This window comes from Octopus bimaculoides, chromosome 1, assembly GCF_046866305.1.
Source record: "Octopus bimaculoides isolate indiv1 chromosome 1, ASM4686630v1, whole genome shotgun sequence".
NCBI lineage: Eukaryota > Metazoa > Mollusca > Cephalopoda > Octopoda > Octopodidae > Octopus > Octopus bimaculoides.
In genome coordinates, this window is record NC_142928.1 from 10,882,471 (window position 1) to 10,909,581 (window position 27,111).

Below are 27,111 nucleotides of genomic sequence, written 5' to 3' on the forward strand. Positions count from 1 at the left end.
TAGATTACCTGTGTCCAGTCTACTGCTGGACAATGGCCTCAGCATGTTCTCTCCACCAATCACAGTCTGATGGGGAGGCTGTGAATTTGAGCTTGAGAACATACAGGTTTCGAGGATACTACTCTTCCACACTGGTTCGGCATGGCTTAGCAGAGGGATGGAGTTTTTATACCTTTACCCAGGTGTAGCTAAATTAAGTTACATTAATTCAGGGCTCAACTGGTGCTTATTTTATAGACCCCCGCCAGAAGGATGAAAGACGAAGGAGGCCCCAGCAGAATCTGAATCCAGAACATAAGGACAGATGAAATATTGCTAAGCATTTCGCCCAGTATACTAACAATTCTGCCAGCTCACCTCGCATACACACACATACATAACACACACTATGAAATTGTGTTATGATCTAATAATCACAGGATGACAATTGTAGTAAAAGATCTTACTTAGCAGTTGAGACAAAATCATTAAGCTCCCCACCATGTTCCTCGAGCTGTTCCAAAGTACGGGCTTCACCAGTAGATTGCAGGCCAATTACAACACACTGCACAACAAAATGAATTTGGATTAAATTATTTTATGCATTCAGGGATATAAAACAAAAAAACAAAATCTTTTTCTAATAGGAGGGAGAAAAAAAAAACAAATAAAAAAGTGAACAATATTACCTTTCCATTTTTGACTGCTTCTCGAGTAAGTTTCACACAGTGTCCCACTTTTGCCGATATACAGAGATACTTGAAAAAGCGTTGATGTGCAGACCAAAACTGTCCCCACATTGACTTTCTCATTCGCTGCTCAGCTCCAATTAATTCGGCTGCTTTCTGGAACAATTCCCGTGCTCGTACCCACTAAAATCAAATAACAAACTGTATTTTAAATATGCATATACACAATATATACATACACACACGTATATAATACACAAAGTGATTGACATTAAGAAGGGTGTTCAACCATAGAAATCATGCCAAAGCTGACTTTGGGGCCAGGCACAGCTCCTTGGCTTGTTGGACCCTGTCAAACTATCCAGTCGATGCCAGCATGGAAGACAGATGTAAAAAGGATACATGGTAAATGGTTAAGAAGTTAATTTCACAACCACAAGGTCATGTGTTCAATCCCATTGCATGGCATTTTAAACAAATGTTATTTTCTATAGCTCCAAATTAACTCAAAACATTTTCAGTAAAACTGGGTAGATGGGAATTACATGGAAGCCTGACAGAAAGGATGTACATGTTCTCCAAAAGTACAGCTTCGTCACAGTTTCATAGTGTCAGCCACTTAAATGTTAATTCAATGAACAGGAAATTCCTTTTATCAAACACAGACATGGCTGTGTAGTAAAAAGCTTGCTTCCCAACCACATGGTTCCAGGTTCAGTCCCAATGTATGACACCTTGGGCAAGTGTCTTCTACTATAGTCTTGAGCCAATCGGAGCCTTTTGAGTGGATTTGGTAGATGGAAACTGAAAGAAGCCTTTCGTGTATGTGTGTGTGTCCCTTCACCACTGGCTGACAGCTGATGTTGGTGTGTTTATATCCCTGTAACTTAGCAGCTCAGCTAAAGAGACTGATAGAACAAGTACATAAGAACCAGGCCTTAAAAATAAAAAAAGTACTGGTGTTGATTCATTTGACTAAAAGTGTTCAAGGCTGTGCCCCAGCATGGCCACAGTGAAACTAATGAAACAAGTAAACAATAAAAGATAAGCAACTGGATCCTCATCACCAAAACCAACAAAGGAATATCCATCCATGCTTTCACAAATTAAAGAAGAATTACTCTATTGCTAAGATGATGGTAAATTTCAAGTGAAGTCTTACCAGTAGAAACATTTATTTTAACAACACAAAATGGAAAACAACGAAGGGTAAAGATTTTAGAGTTTTCATTATAAACACACATTTTGCAGGTATTTTCACAGGTTGAATCTTTCCAGCTCAGTTTTTTTTCCCAAACTTCACTTCTGTTGCAACAAATTTTAATCAGTGTTATTCAAATATTTCAAGACAGTAACATAACATTTAATTTTACTTTGAATGACTTTATGCAAAATAATTGTTCTCAATTTTCATACACTTCTAATGTCACTAAGACAATATTGCCAAAAAAAGCATTTAGTCCTTTAACACACACATACACACAATGAAAAATCATAGTTATATAAACATTCCCGTCTAATTTCCGAGTGTGCCTTCTGAGTTAACTTGATTACAAGTAATCATATCAGAGTCTTAGTTCATAAGCTACATCTTGCAGATGTCCAGGCTGGGTACTAACCACAATCTCACCGGTCTGAGCAAGCCTGGAAAGGTCAGAGCACTGCCCCATCTCGAAGTAACTTATATATAAATATTCCCATGCAGGTGGCACATAAAAAGCACCCACTACACTCTCGGAGTGGTTGGCGTTAGGAAGGGCATACAGTTGTAGAAACACTACCAGATCAGATTGGAGCCTGGTTGGCTTCTCAGACGCCAGTCAAACCGTCCAACCCATGCCAGCATGGAAAACGGACGTTAAAAGATGATGATGATTTTGGAATTTGCTTGAAGCACTACAAAAGCAATAAAAAAAACCTTTAAGCAATGCAAGCAAGGATTTAGGCAAAATAATTAGGTGATGACAATGGATAAAAACTAAAAGAAGAAATTGTATTATCTTACTTAGATCGTTTAATGCTTCTATCATATTTTGCAAAAGATTCCTCTTATCAAATATATAAATATTACAAAAAAAAAAAAAGAAAGAAAATCCTATTAACTCTAATGAAATTACTTATAGATCAGAGAGATTTCACAAGACCATTTGAGCATGAAGCTCTCAAAAGACCCTCAACTAACTCCCACACCTCCCCAACATGTAGAAAAAACCCCATAAAGTAGTCGAACAACCTGCTATAAAGCATTCAATTCTTACTGGTTTGAGAAGATTGATAACAACAATAAACAGGAGACTAAGTTTAAAGGGATTAAATAAGACAACTCACCAATTCCACTGATTTGTTGTAAACTAACACAAACTCTTTCGAAAGAGTTATTTCCTCTATTCGAAAAGAGGTTCCGACAAAACTCAACTGACGAGCTATATACATGCCTCGTAGTTTCATATCCATAGCTACAAGTTCCATAGCACCAACACCACTAGAAAACAAAATGTAGATATTTTAGATCACTTTTTACATTATATATACATACATACACACATGTACATGTATGTATGTATATACACACTCCACACAAACTTGAAAGCATCTTGTACATTGTCTACGCAATGTAAAATAACAGTATTTGGAACACAAAGCAATAAATATATCTAACTTGCACCAATTTTTGAAAATGATTCACCTTCAAATGTTGGGTATTACCTGCATAATAGCCTACATAGGGAAGCAAATATAACTTTCATTTAGTGTATAACATTCATTCAAACGTACCGTCTCTCCACAGCCTGAATAAAATCATTGAATTCTTTAAATGGTGTACCATGACCCCATAATCCAAGCCGTGTCATGTACGCCATATTTTTTGGTTCGGATGCACCTAGGGTTCAAAAACAAAGTAGAAAACTTTTTAAAAAACACATCAAAAACAAAACCTTCACTTAAAAATACTTCTGAAAAATATTCAGAAAATATTGAACATTCTCCATATTCACAAATATGAGTTGGCATACACATCACACGTAGATACTAAGCCATATCAAAAACAAGACTGTCAATCTAATAAACAGGAATTCACCAACAAACACTTATAACCTTCCTATTTCCACTTCAATGGTACAATGGTTTTTGTTCTGGTGAATTTATTAACCATACAACATCTTAGACTTAGTTCTCATCCCATTCCTTTCACTGTCTTATACGTGTCTCTGCCCAACATCAAACTGATATTAACTGACTTAATACCATATAGTTATATTTAATCACTACATGGATGAGAGCCTGAACAGGCTGCAATTACTGTTATAGTTGTATTTCCTGGAGATAACTAATGAAAATATAAATGTTAAATGTCGTAAACACTGGCTTGGTAAAAGGGAAAAAGCTCAACCACAACCGAGAAGGGAACTTCATGGGAAAAAGGTTCTTCTCTCTATCTGGTGGGATTGCAAAGGAGTAATTCACTTTGAATTGTTACCACCTAATGCAACAATCAATGTTCAAGTCTACTGTCAGCAATTAGAGCGTTTGAAGAAAAAAGACCTGCTTTAGTGAATTGAAAAGGAGTGATGTTTTATCAGGACAATGCGCGACCCCACACTGCAAAGATCACATCACAGAAGATCGAAGAGCTAGGTTGGGAAAATATTCCTCATCCACCGTATTCTCCTGACCTTGCTCCTTCAGATTACCATTTGTTTCCTAGTTTACAGAATCACTTGGGGGACATAACTTTGGCAAGCCAGGAGGAGGTCGAAACTGACATTCCAGAGTTCTTCGCTTTGAAACCAAAAGAGTTTTACATTGACAGGATTAAAAAGCTCGTAAATAGATGGAAGGAAGTCATAGATAATGAGAGAAAGTACATTGATGATTAAATTTCAATTAAATATAACATTTGATCACTTGTTTTCTTCATTCAAAATTCGGACAGCACTTATGGGATGACCTGATAGTAAACTGAAAACAAGGTAACAACCTGTTCATCTAACACTGTCCATTTCATCAGTAAATATTTTAGTTTTATTACATTGTTTTCAAGCTCACTCTCTCTCCAAACTAACTACAAAAAACTCACAATTTTTTCATGTAGCTTACATTATCTATTCCATCATATTTATCTCTTACTGACATTAATTAGTCAAAATATAACCACAATACCTAAAATTGACAAAGGAAGTGGCACTGAGCCAATTAAGAAAATGCTAGCATCTGATTGGTACTTATTTTAATTTTATCAGTCTCAAAGGACAAAGCTAACAATGGGTTAATGTCACTAAACACTTTGCTATCAATTTTGCTGTTTGTAACAGTTTTTAATCAAAAGTGGAACACAAATATCAGATCAGAAAAACAAACTTACCAGTTGCACTAGCATATATAACTCTAGATTTGGGAAGTTTGTTCTGTAGTTCAAGTACTGTCTGTCCCGTTTTGGTTGGTTTACTAGAACCAACAGGACACAAATTTTTGGCCCTGTGGCATTCATCAAAAACAATCTAAGGAAACAAAGTTAAGGAAATTAATACCTTCATAGCTTTTACCTGAAGAAGAAACAGAGTAAAATAAGTGATGAGGTTTATTTTTTTCCTTTCTTTCACAAAGAAAAATTAACCCATAAAGTGCTGGGATTTGCACTTACATAGTATGGACTGCCGAACACATTTAATGAAAATGAAACTACCATGCACACATAAAAAACAAAAAATAGTTTAATTATCTTCTTAGTATATAATGGTGGCAAGTTTTACATCATCTGAAAAGTCATTAGTGGAACTATTAGTCCTCTTGCATTCTGGTGGGTATTGGAGCATCTGAGTGACATTAGACCCCAACAACTGCCCATAAATTAAATGCATCTATCTGGGCCACGATCGTGACCCATCGCGCTTTATGTGTTAAGTAAATTTGTTGGGGAAATCATATACCATCTAAGATATTGTTTTATCTTTTACTTGTTTCAGTTATTAGGCTGAGACCATGCTGGGGCACTGCCTTAAATTTTTAGCTGAATGAAATGACCTTAGCTTGGAACTTATTTTATCAGTTTCCTTTGCCGAACCCCTAAGTTATTGGGACGTAAACACAACAACACCAGTTGTTAAGCAGCGGTGGGAGACATACACACACACATATATATGCGATGGGCCTTTCAGTTTCCATCAACCAAAACCACTCACAAGGCTTTGGTCAGCCCAAGGTGTCATGCAGGGGAACTGAACCTGGAACCATGTGGTTGGGAAGCAAGCTTCTTACCACAGCCACACCTGCACATTTATAAATAAAAGTTCCATCTAATCCTTTGGTTCAAATTAAATTTATGACAAAATTAGAAATATCTGTGTTCTTTAAGAAAAGGATACAACACCATCAAAATCTTCACCACACCATCTTAGAATTTGTTTCAACCGGGTTTTATATTTTCCATCAGACTGGCTTTCACCAATCAATGAGGAATATGTAGCAAATATTACACCTTTCTTCACACTACCATTTTCTTTTGATGAAATCTTTGCATACTTGAACTAAAAAACAAAGAACAAAGAAAGTTAGAAGATTTTGCAAGCTGCATGAAAATACATTGTAATGTTTAAAAGATTAAAATCTAAAAGCATAAAACTTGGAGAGAAAACAAACAGTTCAAAAACAAAATACTAAGTAAAATACCACATTTATAAGTTGCACTATTTTATACTTGATTTTAACAGAGAAAAGTGGAATGCGACTTAGACATGGAGCAGCAAAGCTAACAGGAAACTTGAAGGAAAAAAATCATGTACTAAGGCTTAATCATCATCATCATTTAGTGTCTGTTTTCCATGCTGGTATGGGTTAGATCAGGGGGTCACCAAACTCTTTCAACCATTGATCCCCTATAGCCACTTCTCCGTCCACATCAACCCCCTTTGGCCACTTCTCCTTCTGCAACAACAAAACTCCTCATTTAAAATACCTTAATACCCTACCCTACCCTACCCTATCTTGATATGACGATGGTGATATTGATGATGGCATATTTAAACAGAAAAACACACACCGATATTGATGTATTGGTCTTGTGTATACAGTTCACTTTGCAACCAAATGGTCTAGAGTTCTATCTCACTTGGTGTGACCTTAGACAGGTGTAGTCTTGGCTGACTAGTGCCATGTGAGCAGAACTGATAGACAGAACAAACTGTATGGAAGCCCATAGTCACTGTTATTATCCTCATTATTTCAATGTCCACTTTTCCATGGTTGCATGGATTAGATGAAACTTGTCAAGGAGGATTTTCTACAACTGGATGATCTTTGCGGTTCCCAAAAAAGAAACATTCCTCCTAGTTCTTCAAACACAAAAGCTCAATGGCCGGACATGTCTTTGGGGAAGATTACAGATATATGTATGAACAGAAACTTTGATCAGTGTACAAATGTCAAGAAAAGGTGCCATACACACACACACGCACGTGTTTTTGAGTGTATGGCTGTGACCTCACAGCTTCTGTCTACCAAGTTCACAAATAAGGCATTGGCCAGCCTCAGGGTATAGTACAGTAAACTTTCTCAAAATGCCTCATAGTGGAACTGGAACAGAAACCTCAGACGTTGGAGAGGACAGGGACACATGCAGTTACACATGTGCATGCCCCATGTATGTTAACGTGAATGTTTACATTCTGCATCTTTGCATGATGCTAAAAAAAAAAAATCTGTTTGCATTCCATGTCAGTACAACATCCTCTCACTCTGCACTCTAAGGTAAGCAGAATAAAACAAAAAAATCCCTTGAAGAACTGTTAAGGATTAGTGACGAAAAGGACATTCTGTTGCAAAACCATACCTCAATAATATATATCCATCCAACCAATGCTAACATAGATAAACAGACAAAGTTATCAAATAAACGGACAAACTAAGAGTCATTACAAATTACAGGAGTTTACCTTATTTAATGGATGGACTTCTATCTTTGAGGCTCCGATATCTTTTAGATCTCTCTCAGCATCGACTTTCAAGTCATTAGAGACACTGAACCTGTTAATAACAAAAGGCATCCATTTATTTCAGAAACCAATTTAGCAATAAACTAAGATCATTCAAGAAAATATATTAAGTGCAAAGTGAGATATGTGCATATGCAAAGAGAAAATAGCTGCAGAAATTTCACATACCAAAGTGCACGTTTTCTGCCTTGCAAATAATTTTCAAAAATAATTCCAGCAACTGTTCGGCCTTTTCCAACACCAGCCCCATCACCTGAAAAGTAAGTTAAAGACAAATAATAAACTTCATAAATTCAGACAAAATTAAAAAACTCCAGCCAAATAACTGGGCTTCTCAAACTTTATTACAATGGAGCTTATATAAATATTCTTTTATTCTTTTACTTGTTTCAGTCATTTGACTGCGGCCATGCTGGAGCACTGCCTTTAGTAGAACAAATCGCCCCCCACCCTGCAGGACTTATTCTGTCGGTCTCTTTTGCCAAACCACTAAGTTACGGGGATGTAAACATACCAGCATCGGTTATCAAGAGAGGGAGGGGTGACAAATACAGACACACACATATATATATATATATATATACATGATGGGCTTCTTTCAGTTTCTGTCTACCAAATCCACTCACAAGGCTTTGGTCGGCCCGAGGCTATAGTAGAAGACACTTGCCCAAGGTGCCACGCAGTGGGGCTGAACCCAGAACCATGTGGTTGAGAAGCAAACTTCTTACCACACAGCCAGTCCTGCGCCTGTCTATGTATGTAACTGAAATAATACCAGCTTTTTTGTCACTGCACATCATACACCCTTGTATGTGAACCATACTTCACAGCACCTTTTAAACCATCCATCTCTCTGAAGGAATGAAATAGGGGGAGAGAGGGGGAAGGGATATTGTGTACTGGTACAAGAGAGTATCATCTTTTCTATCTGCTGCATCTCTGTATAATATTTTAACCCCCACCAGGTGGCACCAAAATATGTCAGCTGGCCCTGGTATTCAACCAAAGAGCTACTACATGATTACTCAATCCACTGGAAATAGCAATTAAATCTCCCTCAAATCACACACTACCACTTTAGATTCAAGTATATACTGGACAATGTGATTCCTGATACAAAAAAAACAATGGTCAGAATTGGAATGCCTTTTATCACAGGCCTACTCATTCAGAAATTATCAATAGTTAAACACCAGTCACCTTTACTGCAAGCCAAGGTATGGTTACTATACATCTACTAGACAAGGCAGGTAAATTTCCCTCAAGTGCACTCATCATTTACACTGGGTTACACTGTATTAAGTTCCTGTATATTCCTATACTGCACATCAAGCGTATCGTAGGATTTCTCATATAGCAGTTTTGAATCCTTTCATGCTAATTTGTTAAGTATATTTGAAGAGTTTCGATTCTAGAATCTGCTTCCATATTTTGGAACTTTTATCTTAATTCTTTGACTGAGTGGGCTATGAGAAGCACATCATCAGCATACTGGAGTTCTTGTGGAGAGCCAGTCTTAAATTCCTGTTATGGCCTTGAGAACTACATAAAACGGGAAGAGTGTAAACAAGGCTCTTGTGGACACACAGCTGCATACTAAATTCTTTACTGTACTCATTGCTGACTGACAGTAAATTGGTCTATACTCAGCTGACCATTTATCTATAATTAGTTTTCTTAGTGACCGATGACAGTACCCGTTGAGTGGCTCTTATGCCAGTGGCACATAAAAAGCACCATCCGAACGTGGTCAATGCCAGTACCCACTGACTGGCCCCCATGCCAGTGGCACGTAAAAAGCGCTATCCGAACGTGATCGATGCCAGGCCTGCTTGACTGGTTCCTGTGCCGGTGGCACATAAAAAGCACCCACTACACTCTCGGAGTGGTTGGCGTTAGGAAGGGCATCCAGCTGTAGAAACATTGCCAGATCAGACTGGAGCCTGGTGCAGCCACTGGCTCTCCAGACCACAGTCAAACCGTCCAACCCATGCCGGCATGGAAAGCGGACGTTAAATGATGATGCTGATCAGACTACAACGTGATTGCTTCTCCTGGTCAATAAATACTAAGCATTACATTACGAATTAAAAGCAGCTCTAGTAATGTAAACATTATCACTTACACACGCATAGTTTACATGCTTTGTTTACACATCCATTTGCAACAGGATAGTATCCAGGGAAAGCTCCCTACATGACGTCTTAAAGAACACCAAGTGTCCCTGACCAGGTGAGACAACTTGCCCCAAAGTGATCAAGAATGGTAGATACCAATACTTCACCATTATTACAGCTTATCAATACCGTGTTCTCGGATCACCCCAAAACAAAATGAATTGCTGGCCTCGGATTTATATGCAAATATTATAGGTATACTGATTTGCTGTAGGCTAAGAATTTCTGAAACACCTGCCTCATTACAAGGTTCTTTTTTAAAAAATATAACTGGTTGGAAGAACACAAACAAGAATGGAGTAACAAATTAGTAAAACCAATCTAAAGGTGGTTCAATAGTCAGTAACTTCAGCTGATCTTACAAAATCATATGTTCAAGTGAAAATACTGACTTTCTTTAATTTTTAGTACACTGATATATAAAAGAAAAAGCTTTATAATTTTAGTAAAACACGAAAGATTTTAGCAGTTTTGACAAGAGAGTGATGCAAAGAATAAATAGTAAATTACTCAGTAGTAATAGATGGGGAATGTTTGTACAGACTATTTTATACATACCAATAAGGAATCCAGCCCGATCTCCACTTGGCATGATGGTGTCATGGCGTTGACAGGCGTATGTAATTGATTCTAACTGAAGGGCTGATAACTGGCCAGTGTCTATAGTTGAGTCAGGAAGATGAACTTTGTACCGCACATTTGGAGGTTCCACACTGGATAAAGAACTTGATTCGACCACAGCATCGGGGTGTTTTTCACCAATACGTACTACAAGAATAAATAATCGAGTGAAATGGCTAGTGGAATTACGTGTTGATATTCTTGGAAATATAATTACACATTTCAAGAGGAAAAAACAAATTATTACAAACACAAGAGACAATTACTTTGAAATGAATAAATAACAAAATAAGGATACATACATTTGGTTGGCATATATTCAGAATATGTTTCAGCTTGACCAAGTTCCTCAATCTCTTCTTCAACTTCTTCTTCTTCTGGTATGTTGTTATGATGATGATGGTGGTGATGGTGATGGTGGTGATGATGATAATGAGGTGTGCGAAGTGGCATATTGATCCCAGGAGCCTATCAAATACATTTAAAAATGAAAAAACATAAGTATCATTATACTGCAATCACGAGACAAAAAAAGGTTGAGAATATGATTTAACTAAGGCAGGAGTTCTCAACCATTTTTTTATCTATGGACCCCTTTGATTACTATTTTATTCTAGTGGACCCCACCCCCCATAGCCATTCAATGTTTAAAAACTAGTTTTACAGAAACTTCTTTCAAAATTCTCATTTTGTTTTTCATACATTAACTTGGATAGATTGAACTATGTAAAATGTTAGAGAAAGATACCTAGCTGTTTCTTGCAGTACATACAAATACAAACATCTAAAGCAAAATTTTTTCATGGGCCCTTCAAATACTATTGTAGATCCCCAAAAATCTTATATGGACCCTCAGTGGCCATATGGACCGGGGTTGCGAACCACTGATCTAAGCAGATGTTAAGAATACAATCTGAAAAACAAATCATGACTGCAAAGGGAGAATCACAATTTGTTTAATAAGTATCTAGAATTTGTTTGTCTCTTCAAAAGCCCTTTGACAGACCCTATCAATGGTTATGTATGGTTGGAAATGTACAATTAATATTTATTTCTGATCATAAATTCTAGAAAGAATATAGTCATCTGTTAAATTTGAGAGTATTTTGTAAATGCACACAAGTCAAATAATGTAACACTCCTAAATAGACATGTCCCCTAGATTTTCCCATAAACAATGGTTTTCAACATCTTTTATATCTCTCATCCTTAAAAATTCTAAATAACACAGGCCATGAGATCTGTTTTTACTTTTGTTATTCTAGATGGATTTCCAATCATGCCAAACACTGATCTTGCCCTCATTTTAAAAAAACACCCCAAAAAGTTTTTATTTTTGTGCTCAGTTGACCAACAAATTCCAGTAAATTTCAGCTGTTATCATCATCATAGTTTAACGTCCGCTTTCCATGCTAGCATGGGTTGGACGATTTGACTGAGGACTGGCAAACCAGATGGCTGCACCATGCTCCAATCTAATCTGGCAGAGTTTCTACAGCTAGATGCCCTTCCTAACGCCAACCACTCCGAGAGTGTAGTGGGTGCTCTTACGTGCCACCAGCACGAGGGCCAGTCTGGTGGTACAGACAACGGCCACGCTCAAATGATGTTTTTTACGTGCCACCTGCACAGGAGCCAGTCCAGCGGCACTGGCAACGACCTCGCTTGAATGTTTTTTTACGTGCCAGCAAAGCAACGCTGGTGACGATCACACTCAAATGGTGCTTTTTACATGCCACCAGCACGGAATCCAGACAGCTGCTCTGGCTGGCAATGATCACGCTCGAGTGGTGCTGTTAGCACTCCACTGGCACGGGTACCAGACATCGAATCTAGTTCGATTTCGATTTCAGTTGCCTCAACTGGTCTTCGCAAGCAGAGTTTAGAGTTATCAATTTTCAAGAAAAGTTATCTAAATTTAGGGCTTCCAATGATAGCTGGGGGGGGGGGGGGGACGCATAAAGTTTTGGAGAGGGAGCTTGACTCATGGTATTTGCAGGGTCCTTGCGACCTGTGAGATTGATGTGATTCATGTTTGTGAACTGCAATTCGACAAATACTGGAGACATAGACAAGATGGGAACTCAAAGACTGGGATCTTCTATATGATCACACAACCTTTTAAAATAGCAGCCAAATCTCCTCTCAAATCACATTCTACTTTCTTGAAATAGAAAGGACATGTTGGATAATGTAATCCTATATAATGCTATTTCTGGGAAAAAAAACTGGATATTAAGGTTAAGTGCTTTGATAACAAATAGGTCTGTTAAATTAGAGAAGACTTGGAGCTAAGACATAGAGGTATAAAAAAAAATGGGTTAAGATAGCAGAAATGCCAGAAATTATTGACAGAATATATAAAGGGATCTATTCAAAACGTTAAAATATTTCCTCTCATTTCAATAGCCTGTCTATTATTGCCTCCACTGATTCCTGCCCACACCAACTTCCACAATTCCTAGATTATAGCGTTATGTTACATTATTTACTTCAACCAATTGATAATGAATCAGATAAAGTGGTATCACTTTAACATTAATGACATCTCCAACTATACATAATGACACACAGCTTGTTAGGACACTTCTGAAACACTCAGAACAACCATATCCTAGTAATTTACAAATCTAAATAAAACTGGATTTCCATCAGTTTCAACAATTGGTATTTGGTTATTCGAATAGCACAACCACTCACACTCCTTGAATTAGCTTGTAACTGACCCTCAGTTGAGCAGGTATCTTGTAAAGTACTTGACCTCCCTAGTGCTGGTGCCACAGAAAAAAAAAAAAAATAGCAGACAACACACTCTGTAAAATGGTTGTTAGAAAGAGAAATGGCATCAATCAATAGAAACCATGTCAAAGCAGACATTGGTGCTTGGCACAGTCCTCTAGATTGTCAAACCATCCAACGCATGCCAGAATGGAAAACAGACATTAAATGGTGATGGCAATCATTCCATAAACACTGATACCCTCGTGATTCTCAGGTAGAATCAGCATGACTGTGGCAAGGTTTCTGCTGTTAACTCTTTTGCATTCTCATTCCACATGAAATACACATCTCATGCTTCAACTGACTAATTTTGTTCATTAACTGATATATTAATTTGATGTCTGAAACACAGAAATGAGGAACGGTCTTACAGAAAATTATGATAGATGGTTTTACTATTGACAGTTTTATAAAAGAAACAGAGGGAATTTCAGGTAGGTTAGTATCAAAAGAGTTAAATTACAGGTACAATCTGACAAACTTTCAGTTTCTCTCTGTCCAATTTCATTGATAAGACTTGGCCTGATCCAAGAATATGCAAATCTATTAGATCTAATAAATAAATCTAACATTCAGTTAAATGGACAAGATAGGCTCATCAAACCTATATCATCATGAAGTAACACACAGTGAATTTTAAACATTGTCATTTTGTTAATTTCATATAAATTTATCAAAATTTTCACATGGGACGGGCAGTTTAATAGGAGCTGCATCAGACCCCATTGTCTGGTTTGGCAAGGTTTCTACAGCGGGATGCCCTTCCTAACACCAACCAATTTATTACACGGTATACTGGGTACGTTTTACATAATACCAGCACCAGTACTTTTTATGTGACACCAGAACCAGTAAAATCATCAAGAAACTGACCAAGAGGGAGCATAGTATTGAGGGAGGTGGCTTTGTGCCAGTTGAGAAGTTGAAGTGTAATATGGGAATAGAGATAAGTGTCTTGCTATTATAGAGGAAATACTTGACTGCTCCAGTTGGAAATCAACAGTTTTAGAGCCATAAGCAAGCACTGTGTGGTAAATAATCAGATTATGAGTAACCATTCTCATATTAACCCATCATCATCCATCATTTTGAATCCAGGTTTTGTCCCTGTTAACAGGGGTGGCTGGATCTACCTCAATACCATTGCAAACGCCCTCACACCATCTCGCCCAGTTTTGGGCATCCTCCCTTCTCAAGCCAACCCTCCTAATCTCCTCCTCCATCTGTCCCCTCCACATTTTCCTCGGTCTACCTTGCTTTCGCTGTCCTTTTACCTGAAACTCTAGCACCTTCCTCAGAACATGCTCCTCATCCCTCCTTAACACATGCCCATACCACTGCACTTCATTCGCCATTGCCAACTGTTCCACTGATTCCTCCAACCCCAGCATCCCCATCGAGTCCTCAGTCCTCCGCTTATCAAACAGCCTGATGCCACACATTTCTCTCTCAGTCCTTCTCAAAATTGCCATTTCTCTCTCTCTCTCTCTTTCAAACACCATGTCTCACTCCCATATAACTCCTATAGACCCTTCCTATCGTCTTCAATAAATAACCATTTTGAACACAGGCACAAGACCAGAAACTTAGAGGGAAGGGAAACTGTACGTTATATCAACCTCAGTATCTGGCTGTACATTATTTTTGTTGATGACAAAAGGACAAAAGGCAGACTTGACAGTGGGAAGAGTTAAAGTCAAAATGTAAAAGGGCCAGAGCAAACGCCACAAGACACACTAACAATCTTGTCAGTCCATCAGCAGTCAATAAACAAGGTTGATAAAATATAAATAAATTAAATTAACCCTTTAGTGTTTAAATTACTCTGCCAAATGTTAAGCTTATTCATTCATATTGTTTTGAATTAATCACGTATTATCTCATAGCTTTGAGATTTTGATGATATTGTCTATTTTTAGAATGGCATTGTAGGGTAGGTGTGAGAGGTTAGATCAGGCCAGTCTGAACTTAAAACAGGAGGTATATCTGGGCTGGATATAACCAGTTTAAATGCTAAAGAGTTAAGGAAAAATGGAAAAAAAATTACATAATTGCAGTTATATTAATTCCATTTATCATTATCACTTTGTAGCTAAATATATGAAGCTATATGTTTGCTTGATTTATAAGAAATGGCAGCTAAACCTCCTCAAATTACAACTGTCTCAAAAAGGGAAGACATCTGCATTTAAGATAATATAGCCCAGGGTACATTAGACCTTAAATAACAATAGGGACAGACTTGGTTTCGTTACATACCAGATGCCTACATAGTAGTTTTGTGTAGATGTGTGTGTGTCTGTGTGTGCAACTCAAGTTTCAAGCTATTGCGATCTTTAGGCAAAGATCAAGTCACAAGACAAGCTCTTAGCTTCAGTTTCAATAAAAAACAAACAATATCCTCTACAAGTATTGAGCACTCTTCCCTGTTTGTTCAACCTTTATACATATAAATAAACATGCTATGTTATATATGTTATCTAATTAATAATATATATATATATATATATATACACATACATACATTAGATGTACAAGATATTGTATCTTCCATTTCCTATACTAATAGAAAACATATTCCTTTCCAGAAGTAACTGAAGTGTGATATTGGATCAGTAACCTGCCAGGCATTCAAACTTTATCCAAGGCCTGTGCTCAGCTCAAATTGCTTGATTTTAGCTTACTTATAAAACAGCTGACACCTTTTTTGTTTAAGTGGTTAATCCAGCTGCATAAATAATGCTATACATAGCAGTACTAACTATAAAAACATATGCAAATAGATATGCACAACCATTTTACCCAAATAGCACGAAGAAAAAAAAAAAATCCCCCTATCCAAAGCTTATAATATCAAAGCATTTCCAACAGCATGCCCTTGCAAAAATAAACTAAGTTCCCAACAGATGATGTAAAACAATTCAGATGGTTACAAATGATTTCAATGAAGCAATAAGATCCATTTTAGTTTGAAATTATGATAATCAAATCAACACCAGTATGGTCTTGGTATAAAATGAGACTTCACCTGTGACAGAATTTGAACAGAAAATGATGATACAGTAAACAGGATGCCCGGAGAAACCCCATTTAACCTTTGTAGGATGTATGCCATCTCCATCACTTCAGTTTAGTTTTTCTTACTATCTGTGCCTACTCCACACCTCTTCGGACAAATTGAATACAATTTTTTAATTACTTATTTGATGGGTCTCAGGAAATGGGTTGTGTTCATAGCCTTCACAGAGATTGAAGTGGTCAATATTTCTCTTGAACAGCTAAGTGATATTTGCAGGAAAAATATGTGCAGGTCAGGAATTCCAGAGAGGCAAAATTCAGTGGAAGAAGGATTGGAGGTAATTATTAATGCTAGTCTATGGTTAGACAAAATATCGGTGACAAGAAGAAGTGAAGGGGGCCAGTCAGATGTGCCTGAATGGAAGTAGCACAAGATCAGCTAGCCCCAAAGAGCACCAGCTACTCTAGTAACAGTCAGAATAAAGCAGAGAAAGAGAGAGGAATGCGTCTATAGAGCAGACATGTTGGTGAGTAACTTGATCCCAATAAGTTGTGTGGCCTCTCTCAAGATGCAGTTTTGAATGTCCATGTGTACAGCAACAATACTATCACAGATGTGGGAGCAGCATTCCATGGAGGATCTCATCTAAACTTTGTAGAGGGTTAGTAGTTGGGGAAAAAATATTCTAACCCTGAAGAGCAAGACCAATTATGGTGCAGTCTTAATTACACTAAGGATGTGGGTTCACCAGTAAACAACTCCAGTAGTGAAACCTAGCATTTACTATAGTACCCTTGAGGGTTCTCACTGCATGCTGTTCATGTTTAGGGGTGGTGGTGGTGGTGTGTGTAATTATTAATTTAATATATAATTATTTTAAGAGAGAAAGTCTAAACAAGACTTATCTCCCCCATACTGAATCAATGTTCAAGCATTACGGAGCTATCGAAAAGACTCCATAAATACATGTGATTGAAAGCGGGATAGTGAGAGGATATTTAAAAAGACTCCACATTAATTGCGAATTAGCTAATTTCAAGATGAAAGTCTTAAATAGATTTTCTTCTATCTTCAGTGCAATACATGCAAAAAATATACAAATTAGTGTTTATACACACTCATAACAAAGCGAGTTTGCACATCTATACACAAACACTTGCAAGTATAGATTCGAAAAAGCCCTATTAAAATCCTCAGACAACGACCACATGTATTTATATCAAAAAAGGATTGCAGATAATGTGGGTTCTTGAAGAGGAAGCTTATAAGCCATCACCATGCATTGACTAAGGTAAATAGTTTAATATTGGGGTAGATAAGCCCTCAACGGAAAAAAGTAGGGTTTGCCATGTCCCAAGTGTACGGCAAACCCTACATTTTTCTATCGAGGGGGCTTGTATGCTCCAATATTAGACTATTTACCTTAGTCAATGGACGGTGATTGCTTATAAGCTTTAAGCTTATAAAATATTATAATTATTTCATATATATATATATATATATATATATATATATATATATATATATATATATATATGGCAGAGTTTCTACAGCTGGATGCCCTTCCTACAGCTGGATGTTGGCGTTAGGAAGGGCATCCAGCTGTAGAAACTCTGCCAAATTAGACTGGAGCCTGGTGTTGCCATCCGGTTTCACCAGTCCTCAGTCAAATCGTCCAACCCATGCTAGCATGGAAAGCGGACGTTAAACGATGATGATGATGATGATATATATATATATATATATATATATATATTATATTTTACCTGCCAACTCAAGCCTAATATGGATCCTTAGCTCCAGCTGAGGCTCAGCTGGAGCTGTGAACTTGGAACCTAATGGATGACCAATTATAGCACTTCCTCAGCATACCTATTTGTTTAGATCACCAAGCCTCACGGAGACAAAGTGACTGAGTTCCTTTCGAGTGTTGGGCCTCACAGAGGCAATGACCGAGACCTTTGGCATTATATTGTGCTTGAGAAGTCCCATCAAGCTAGTGGCACGTAAAAGCACCCATTACATTCTTGGAGTGGTTGGCATTAGGAAAGGCATCCAGCTGCAGAAAACTACGCCAAATCAGACTGGAGTCTAGTGCAGCCTTCCAACTTACCAGCTCCAGTCAAACCGTCCAACCCATACCAGCATGGACAACGGACGGTAAATGATGATTATGATTATGGTGACTGTATCTTTATGCAGTTGAAGGAAGCAATATTGGTACATTACCGTTGAAGAATGATTTTGAGGTCTCTGTTCATAACATTGGGGCAGGTTTTGGTGTGAAGTAATCTAGGTTGATTGTAGGCATGGGAGGGTCCAGATGGACTATATGTAATCTGAACCTTTCCCCCCTTATTTTATTTTTTTTATTTTTACGGAATTCCACGTTTTAGGCTATGGAGATTCCGATTCTGAAAAAAAAAATTTCAAAAATCTCAATTTCAAAATTTCGATCCCCCCCCCCCCGCCCGTTTTTTATATAGAACCACAGGGTAAACCTAACCCTAACCCTAACCCTAACACTAGTTTTGTGAGATTTGGCTGTTATTTCTAGCATGTAAATAGCCTGCTTGGGGGGGGGGGGGGGGTGAAAATTTTCAAACAATTTTTTTTCAGAATCAGAATCTCCATAGCCTAAAATGTGGGATTCCGTAAAAATAAATAAATAAATAAGGGGGGGAAAGGTTCAGATTACATATAGTCCGTCTCCGCCCACCAATGAAGTTAACAGAAAGTAGATGATTACTGATGTAGAAGAGAAAAAGTATGGGGAATGGAATTGAAATTTGAAGCACACCATTGTAGATAGAATGTGTTTCAGAAAGTATTTCATTAGTGCATACCATAACGGTGAGATCCAATTAAAAAGCCTAACATCACAATACTAATAGACTGCATCTAATTACAAACTGAAAGTGAGAATGATTTATATGGCAAATATTTTAACAGAGGTGTGAGTTTCAGAATCGAATGTTCTTGGAGAGAGCCAGATAATAAGCATATTAAATATTCCATTTTTAGTAGTCTCCATTAGCAATAACTTCAATAATAAATTAAAATGTAACCAAACCAGGTACAGGAGTAGCTGTGTGGTAAGCAGCCTGCTTACCAACCACATGGTTCCAGGTTCAGTCCCACTGTGTGGTACCCTGGGCAAGTGTCTTCTACTAATAGCCTCGGGCCGACCAAAGACTTGTGAGTGGATTTGATAAACGGAAACTAAAAGAAGCCCATCATGTGTATACATATATATTATCGTCATTCTTTAACGTCCGTTTTCCATGCTGGCATGAGTTGGACGGTTTGAGTGGGGACTGGCAAGCCAGGAGGCTGCACCAGGCCCCAATCTGATCTGGCAATGTTTCTACAGCTGGATGCCCTTCCTAACGCCAATCACTCCAAGAGTGTAGTGGGTGCTTTTTATGTGCCCACTACACTCTCAGAGTGGTTTGCGTTAGGAAGGGCATCCAGCTATAGAAACATTTTGCCCCCCATCATCGCTTGACAACCGATGCTGGTGTTTACATCCCTGTAACTTAGCAGTTCAGCAAAAGGGGCGGATAGAATAAGTACAAGGCTTTAAAAGAATAAGTCCTAGGGTAGATTTGTTCGACCAAAGGCGGTGCTCCAGCATGGCCACAGTCGAATGACTGAAAGAAATAAAAGAATAAACCACAAAAAAAAAATAACAATAATAATCATAAATTGATGGTAGACAAATGAAATCTAGATTGACAAATACTAAGGGTTGATACAAATGAGAAATTATGCAGAACCTTCCAACTCTTTACACAATAAGTAAGAAACATAGGTAAAGATAATTAAATAAAATGAGGAGAGTGAAGAAACTAATTGGAAAGCTTAATGAACTTACTGTGTATGAATTAATGTTCTTCAACTTGATATCTTCTTGTGACCAAATCCGAGACAAGTCTTTACTAGTAACAGATGGGCGTATACCAGCCCCGTTTGTTAAGTTAGCATTCATAACATTGTTCATCTGGTTTGGTTTTGTCATGTTAGCCATTTGTGTTTTATTGACAGTAGTAGTCTGAGGACTAGGAGCTGTCACTGTTGTTTGAGACACATTCTTCACAACGTTTGAAGCGCTCGGCTTAATTTTGTTTGATGTTATTGTGTTCACTTTGACATTGCTGCCCGTCAGCCCAAGCTGACTGAGAATTTGTAATGGTTTCCCGGAGTTAACCTCAGTGAGCAATGGACTGTTGCGCCCAGTGCTACTTGTTGTAGTGATGTAGATCTTCTGTCCAGCAAATGAATTTGGTAAACCACTTTGTGAACCAACATTTTTAGGAGTTAGTGAGATTATTTTGCTACCAGTCTGACTGATTGCAGTATTCTGAATGTAAGAATTATTAGCTCCAGTGATTTGCAATACTTGGCTATTCCCACCAGACGACTTAACAACACGAATAACCTGAGAATTAGAGTTTGTAAGGCTGTGATTGGTTGGCTGTAAAACTACACGTGGTCTTATCTGAAATAAATAAAACAAAATAATGTGTTATGTCTTTTGAATAGTGGAAAAGCATCACTCAATGGTGAAATTTCTTAGCAAGTCAAGAGAAATTAAGAGAACAAGGTTTCAATCAATCAATAATTGTATTCATTTTTAAAATATTTCATTCATAATTGTATTTTGTTGTCTAATGATTAGATAATGCATTAAATATTTTATTCACTCTCAGACTTATCTTTGCATTTTTTTAAATTCTAAATGACCAGAAAGTTTCTTTTGAACTTGTCATCCCCTGTAATCTGTTTTATATTTATTTATTGTTTAGCATCAATGTGTGTGTGTGTGTGTGAGTGACAGAGAAAGAGAGGAAGACACACACACACACACACACACACATTATAATTCAACATCTGCTTTCCATGCTAGCATGGGTCAGACAGGTTGTCATGTCAATTTTTATTCCCCATCACTGTCCTCCTAGACAGGTTAGATAGAAAGCCATGTTTCATTCATATGTCTCATTTTGGTTTTATCCTTACATATACACACATGCAATGTGTGCATAATGCAAGGATGCTAAACATCTAAAATTATAATCCTAACTCCAGACTATTTTTGGAATCGTAATATGTTAGATAGCATGGAAAACAGACATTAAACAATGATGAGGAGGATTTCTCAAAGAAAAAAAAGGAGAATGAGAATTCAGAAAACAATTACAAGAAAAAGTATTTCAATTGTCAGTATTAATATATTTGAAAAGTAATACAAGACATTCATCTTTTGAACAAGTTTGCCAACAACAGTGTTTTTCTAAAGATCATTTTTGCACCATTTTTGGATATTGTGATATTGTATGCTGAAAGCTGAAACAATTATGGAAGATTCATTTTTGCCATCAAAAAACACTGAAATATGATTTAATTTTCACTTTTATATTAATTTCTATCACTACTGACACGACCTAGGTAGCAATCATTATCATTTTTAACATCTGCTTTTCCATACTTGCATGAATCAGATGAAGTTGATTGGAGGCAGATTTTCTATGGCCAGTGCCCCTGGACTGGCCCTTGTGTGGGTGGCACATAAAATACACCATTTTGAGCGAGGCCGTTGCCAGTACCGCCTGACTGGCCTTCGTACCAGTGGCACGTAAAAGCACCCACTACACTATTGGAGTGGTTGGTGTTAGGAAGGGCATCCAGCTGTAGAAACTCTGCCAAATCAGATTGGAGCCTGGTGTAGCCATCTGGTTTCACCAGTCCTCAGTCAAATCGTCCAACCCATGCTAGCATGGAAAGTGGACGTTAAACGATGATGATGAGATGCCCATCCTGGTGCTAATCCTCACCTGTTTCCAAGCAAGGTGATATTTCTCCTATAGCCAGAGATGTTCTCTAAGAACATTGGAAATGAAAGACATTGCTTGTATGACTGTGAAGCTAATCTACAACTATCACACAATGCCAAAACAAGGACAGACACACACATAGGCTTCTTCCAATTTCCATTTACCAAATCCACTCAGATGGCTTTCATTGGGTCAGGGCTAGTGTAGAAGACACCTGCCCAAGATACCACACAGAGGGACTGAACCTAGACACCTCAAAAAAATAACTGGAAATGGAATTTAAAAGATTCTATGTTTTTTAGATGGCTAAAATGGCTCTACTTCTACATAACTGCTTCACTTTATACACAATAGTCTCTACTAAAACAAAATCGAAAAGAGAAGGAAAAAATACAGTAAAATCCAAACAATACTTACTTGATTGGATGCTATAATTTTTGGTTGAGGTATCGTCACTGGCGCTTGTGTCGTGACTGATGAATAGATATTACTCTGACTTCCATCAATGTAACCATTTACAGCAGTTGCAACAGGTTGCTGTAAAATACAGAAATGGCATTTCAGATTAAGATATCTAAAATATGGCAGAAGTGGTAGGATTCTAAATATGATGGGGAATAAAAAATATTATTATAAAATCATACTAGTTCAATATATGGCTTTCATTTTTTTATTTGTTCGATGCCAGTGCCGCCTGACTGGCACCATTCAAGTGTGGTCATTGCCAGTGCCGCCTGACTGGCACATAAAAAGCACCATTCGAGTGTGGTCATTGCCAGTGCTGCCAGACTGGCTCCCGTGCCGGTGACACGTTAAAAAGCACCCACCACACTCTCGGAGTGGTTGGCATTAGAAAGGGCATCCAGCTGTAGAAACCTTGCCAGATTAGCTTGGAACCTGGCACAGCCTCCTGGCCTGCCAGCCCTCAGTCAAACGGTCCAATTCATGCCACTATGGAAAGCGGACATTAAACGATGATGATGATTCATTGGACTGGGACCATGCTGGAGCATTGCCATGAAGGGTTTAATCAAACAAAATGACCCCAGGACATCATTTCTATTTTAAGTCTGGTACTTATTCTACCAGTCTCTTTTACTGCAGTGCTAAGTTATGGGATTAAACACACACACAAGATTCCTCAGTTTCCATCAATGAAACTCATTCACAAACCACTTATCTGGTTGCAGTCAAGTAAGCTTCTTAACCACACAGCCATGTCTGCCAAAAACTTATCGATATGTATTTCCTGACATGTTCTTCATAGAGATATAGCTTTACAGACTATTTCCTCGTTTTAGATGTGCCATTGATAGTATTCTGATAAGTACAATTACCAGTTGTCTTCAGGTGAAATGAAGGTCAGAGTTCTCCGATTAACTCAGGACATAGGTTTGGCATTGTTTAAAAAGTTCACTTGAAAACGTGATTTCAGGTTCAATCCAACAAGGCCAGACAAGATTTCCCAGAAGACACTTCTTGTATGAATGACACTTCTTGTACAACTGCAAAACCAGTTTACAACTATTGCACAATGTCAAGGCAAGTGCATACACACAAACAATGGGCTTTCAGTTTCCATCTACTAAATCGATTCACATGGCTTTGATTGAGCCAGGGCTACAGTAAGACACTTGCCAAAGGTGCCATGCAGTGGGACTGAACTCAAAATCACAGGGTTGAGAAGTGAAATTCTTAATCCCACAATCATGTGCGCACACACACATGAATATATAATCTTTCTTCTATGAAGACCAGTGGTTCTCAACCATGGTCCATATGGCCCTTGGAGGTCTATACAAGATTTTGTTAAAATTTATGTGCAATATACAAAATAACCTTATTTTTTATGCAATTCCTAATATTTAACCATTTAGCATTTAAACTGGCCATATCCAGCCTCTCCCACCTACACTACAAAGTCACTCTGAAAATATGTGATCACATCTTCAAAATCTTGAAGCTACAAGATGATACGTGATTAATTTTTTTAAATGTAGATAATCATCATCATTTAACGTCCGTTGTCCATGCTGGCATGGGTTGGACAGTTTGACTGGGCAAGCATATTTGCAGGCTGCAACAGACTCCAGTCTGATATGGCATCATTTTCTACAGCTGGATGCCCTTCCTAATGCCAACCACTCAGAGTATAATAGGTGCTTTTACGTGCCACTGGAACAGGTGCCAATTGCACGACACCCGGGTTTCGTTTACATGCCACCGACACTGGTGCCAATTTGTGTGACACCGGTATTTGCCACGACTGCAATTTTGCTCGGCTTGATGGGTCTTCCCAAGCATGACATAATGCAAAGGTCTCAGTCATTGCCTTACATTTGATCAATTAATCTGAATGCTAAAAGGGTTGATTATAAAAATATAATAGGATTTTCTTTTATACATCGAATGATTATGAGGGTCCATCTGAGTAAGATAGGATCCAAGGGGGTCCATAAGTTAAAAATGGTTGAGGACCACTGATGTAGATGAAATACGTGCATCATTATTACACTGCAATGCAAGAACACACTGTAATAACAACCAGTATGAAAATTCTTAAAACAAGTACCATTATCATGTATAAGATTGGACTTAGAAAAACAATATCAAATCATAGAACAGATGCTTACAACAACGCAAAACAATTCATCTCCATAAGTTTAAGTTCAATACAGAGTATAGTATTAACTCTTTCCCATACGTGCGAGTTTACCAATTATTAAACTCAGCAGAACGTGCACATAATTGTCTTTCTCGGGCTGACTACCTGATAGCAATATCACATAACTTTGTGATAGAGTCTATAGACTTTGGATATCATCATCATTATCATCATCGTTTAATATCCATTTTCCATGCTGGCATGGGTTGGACAGTTTAGCTGAGGTCTGGAGAGCCAGCGGCTGCACCAGGCTCCAATCTGATCTGGTAGCATTTCTACAGCTGCATGCCCTTCCAAATGCCAACCACTTCGAGAGTGTAGCGAGTGCTTTTTATGTGCCACCAGCACAGGAGCCAGTCAGACGGGCCTGGCATCGATCACATTCAGATAGTGCTATTTACGTGTCACCAGCATGGGAGCCAGTCAGGGGTACTGGCTTCAACCAGGTTTGGATGGTGCCTTTTACATGCCACCAGCACAGAGGCCAGTCAGGCAGTCCTTGCATCGATCACATTCGGATAGTGCTTTTTACATGTCACCGGCACCGGAACCAGTTCGGGGGTACTGGAATTGGCCATTAACCAATATTAAAAAAGAAACTAAAAAGAAAACATTCCAAAAGAAATTGAATTAAAAAACTCATAATTGTAGAACTGGAAGTAGAGTTAAAATAAAAGTACGTAAATATTGGGATGAAAACCATTTTGGTTAGGAAAAGTCAAAAACTGCCCACTGGAACTTGAACCCACTTCATCTACAAACAGGACAGACATTCTACCATTGGATTAAAGTAATCCTTTGAATGTATCTATTTTAGAAACTTTCTTCTTACTAGTGAGAACTGTACATTATTTATGTTGGCGTTAGGAAGGGCATCCAGCTGTAGAAACTCTGCCAAATTCAGATTGGAGCCTGGTGTTGCCATCCGGTTTCACCAGTCCTCAGTCAAATCGTCCAACCCATGCTAGCATGGAAAGCGGACGTTAAACGATGATGATGATGATGATAATTTGGAAACTTTGAAAGATTATGAAATAATCTGTTTTTAATGGTGGGACAAGTAGATAAAGCTTTAAATAATAGCAAGTAAATATTAAGTTGAAAATCCCCTTTGGACAGGAATAGTCAAAGGCCGGTTGTGGGACTTGAACCCACAACTTCTGTAAAGGTGACAGATGATTTACCATTGAACCAAAGTAATCCTTAGGTAATAAAGTAATGCTTTTAGCAGAACAAACCTTATAGAAATACACTTAACACACACATTCATACTTACAGTAACAGGCTGTACATCAACAAGGTTGTCATTCAGAGTAAACAAGTCATCAGATTCATCAAAAGCAGTAAGATCTCCAATTCCAGATTCATCCAAAGCAGCAGACAAAAGGTCTTTTGTAACCTGTTAAATAGAAGTTGTTTAAACTATTAATTACAACAAGCAAAATCATACTATAACAATAATAAGGTACAGTTTATTAAAGCTAAGAAACAATTGAGGTTGGCAAAATTACAAAAAAACTACTGCATTTGATTGTATAAAAGACACAGCCCAATTCCAGCAGTGCATACACAAACAAGTTTTTAGTGCATTAACCCTTTCGTTACTCTATTTATTTTGAGATGCTCTGTGTTTCTTTCAATTATTTTAAATATAACAAAGAATTTAGTAAAATAACTTAGTTATCATTGAGCTAGTGTTAGGAATATAAACTGTGACTAAGGTTTGGTGGAAGATTTTAATTCAGAACTTTGGAAAGCAAGACATTTGTGCTACAGAGCTACAACCGGTTTCAGTCGGGTTGGTAACGAAAGTGTTAAAGCTTACAGGATGCCCAACTTCACATATAGGACCTGGGGTGAGGTTTTTAAGGCATTTTTCTTTGATTGCATGTCTTATATGAGAGCTGATCAAAAAGTATCATAGGTAAATTACGGAGTGAAGCCACCTGGTACAGACCTTAAACTCTGTTGTGCGTGCACACTAAGTTATGACATTCCTGCTCACTTCTGTTGTTTATAGCAGTGCTTGGGAGTAAAGTGTATGGGGTGTGGTCGTCTAACCACATCACAGAGGAGGTTCCATTAGTGATCATGACAGAAAATGTGTTTGTATGTGTGTGTGAGTGCATGCATAGAAAGAGATACAGCTTGAAGGTTATTATGGTCAAGGATCTTTCCAAAAATCAAATCCCACTTGAAAGGAACAAGATTAAAACATCAGGGAAATCCAAGCAAATGCAATGAGGCAGCTTCTTGCTATCCCAAAAAAGGAGTTCCGGGAATGCTTCAATCAATGTTGAATAAAGTGTGTGTCTTCAGAAAGGGACTGCTTTGAAGGAGATTAAATGCTGAAT

The 27,111-nt window shown here is 37.8% G+C and overlaps 1 protein-coding gene across 2 annotated transcripts in view; it reads right to left on the bottom strand.

Moving 5' to 3' along the window:
* The window catches only part of LOC106873356 (protein strawberry notch homolog 1), a 77,305-nt gene that overhangs the window by 24,043 nt on the left and 26,151 nt on the right, over nucleotides 1-27,111 (bottom strand). For both annotated transcript variants that reach the window (XM_089348514.1, XM_089348508.1), the window contains 13 exons: nucleotides 26,034-26,156; nucleotides 22,510-22,629; nucleotides 20,133-20,756; nucleotides 10,758-10,923; nucleotides 10,393-10,602; nucleotides 7,826-7,910; nucleotides 7,598-7,688; nucleotides 6,032-6,193; nucleotides 5,032-5,167; nucleotides 3,444-3,549; nucleotides 2,997-3,150; nucleotides 669-851; nucleotides 447-544 (listed from right to left, as the gene is read on the bottom strand). In XM_089348514.1, coding sequence (XP_089204640.1) covers nucleotides 447-544; nucleotides 669-851; nucleotides 2,997-3,150; nucleotides 3,444-3,549; nucleotides 5,032-5,167; nucleotides 6,032-6,193; nucleotides 7,598-7,688; nucleotides 7,826-7,910; nucleotides 10,393-10,602; nucleotides 10,758-10,923; nucleotides 20,133-20,756; nucleotides 22,510-22,629; nucleotides 26,034-26,156 — 2,258 coding nt within the window. The remainder of the gene's footprint in view (nucleotides 1-446; nucleotides 545-668; nucleotides 852-2,996; nucleotides 3,151-3,443; nucleotides 3,550-5,031; nucleotides 5,168-6,031; nucleotides 6,194-7,597; nucleotides 7,689-7,825; nucleotides 7,911-10,392; nucleotides 10,603-10,757; nucleotides 10,924-20,132; nucleotides 20,757-22,509; nucleotides 22,630-26,033; nucleotides 26,157-27,111) is intronic.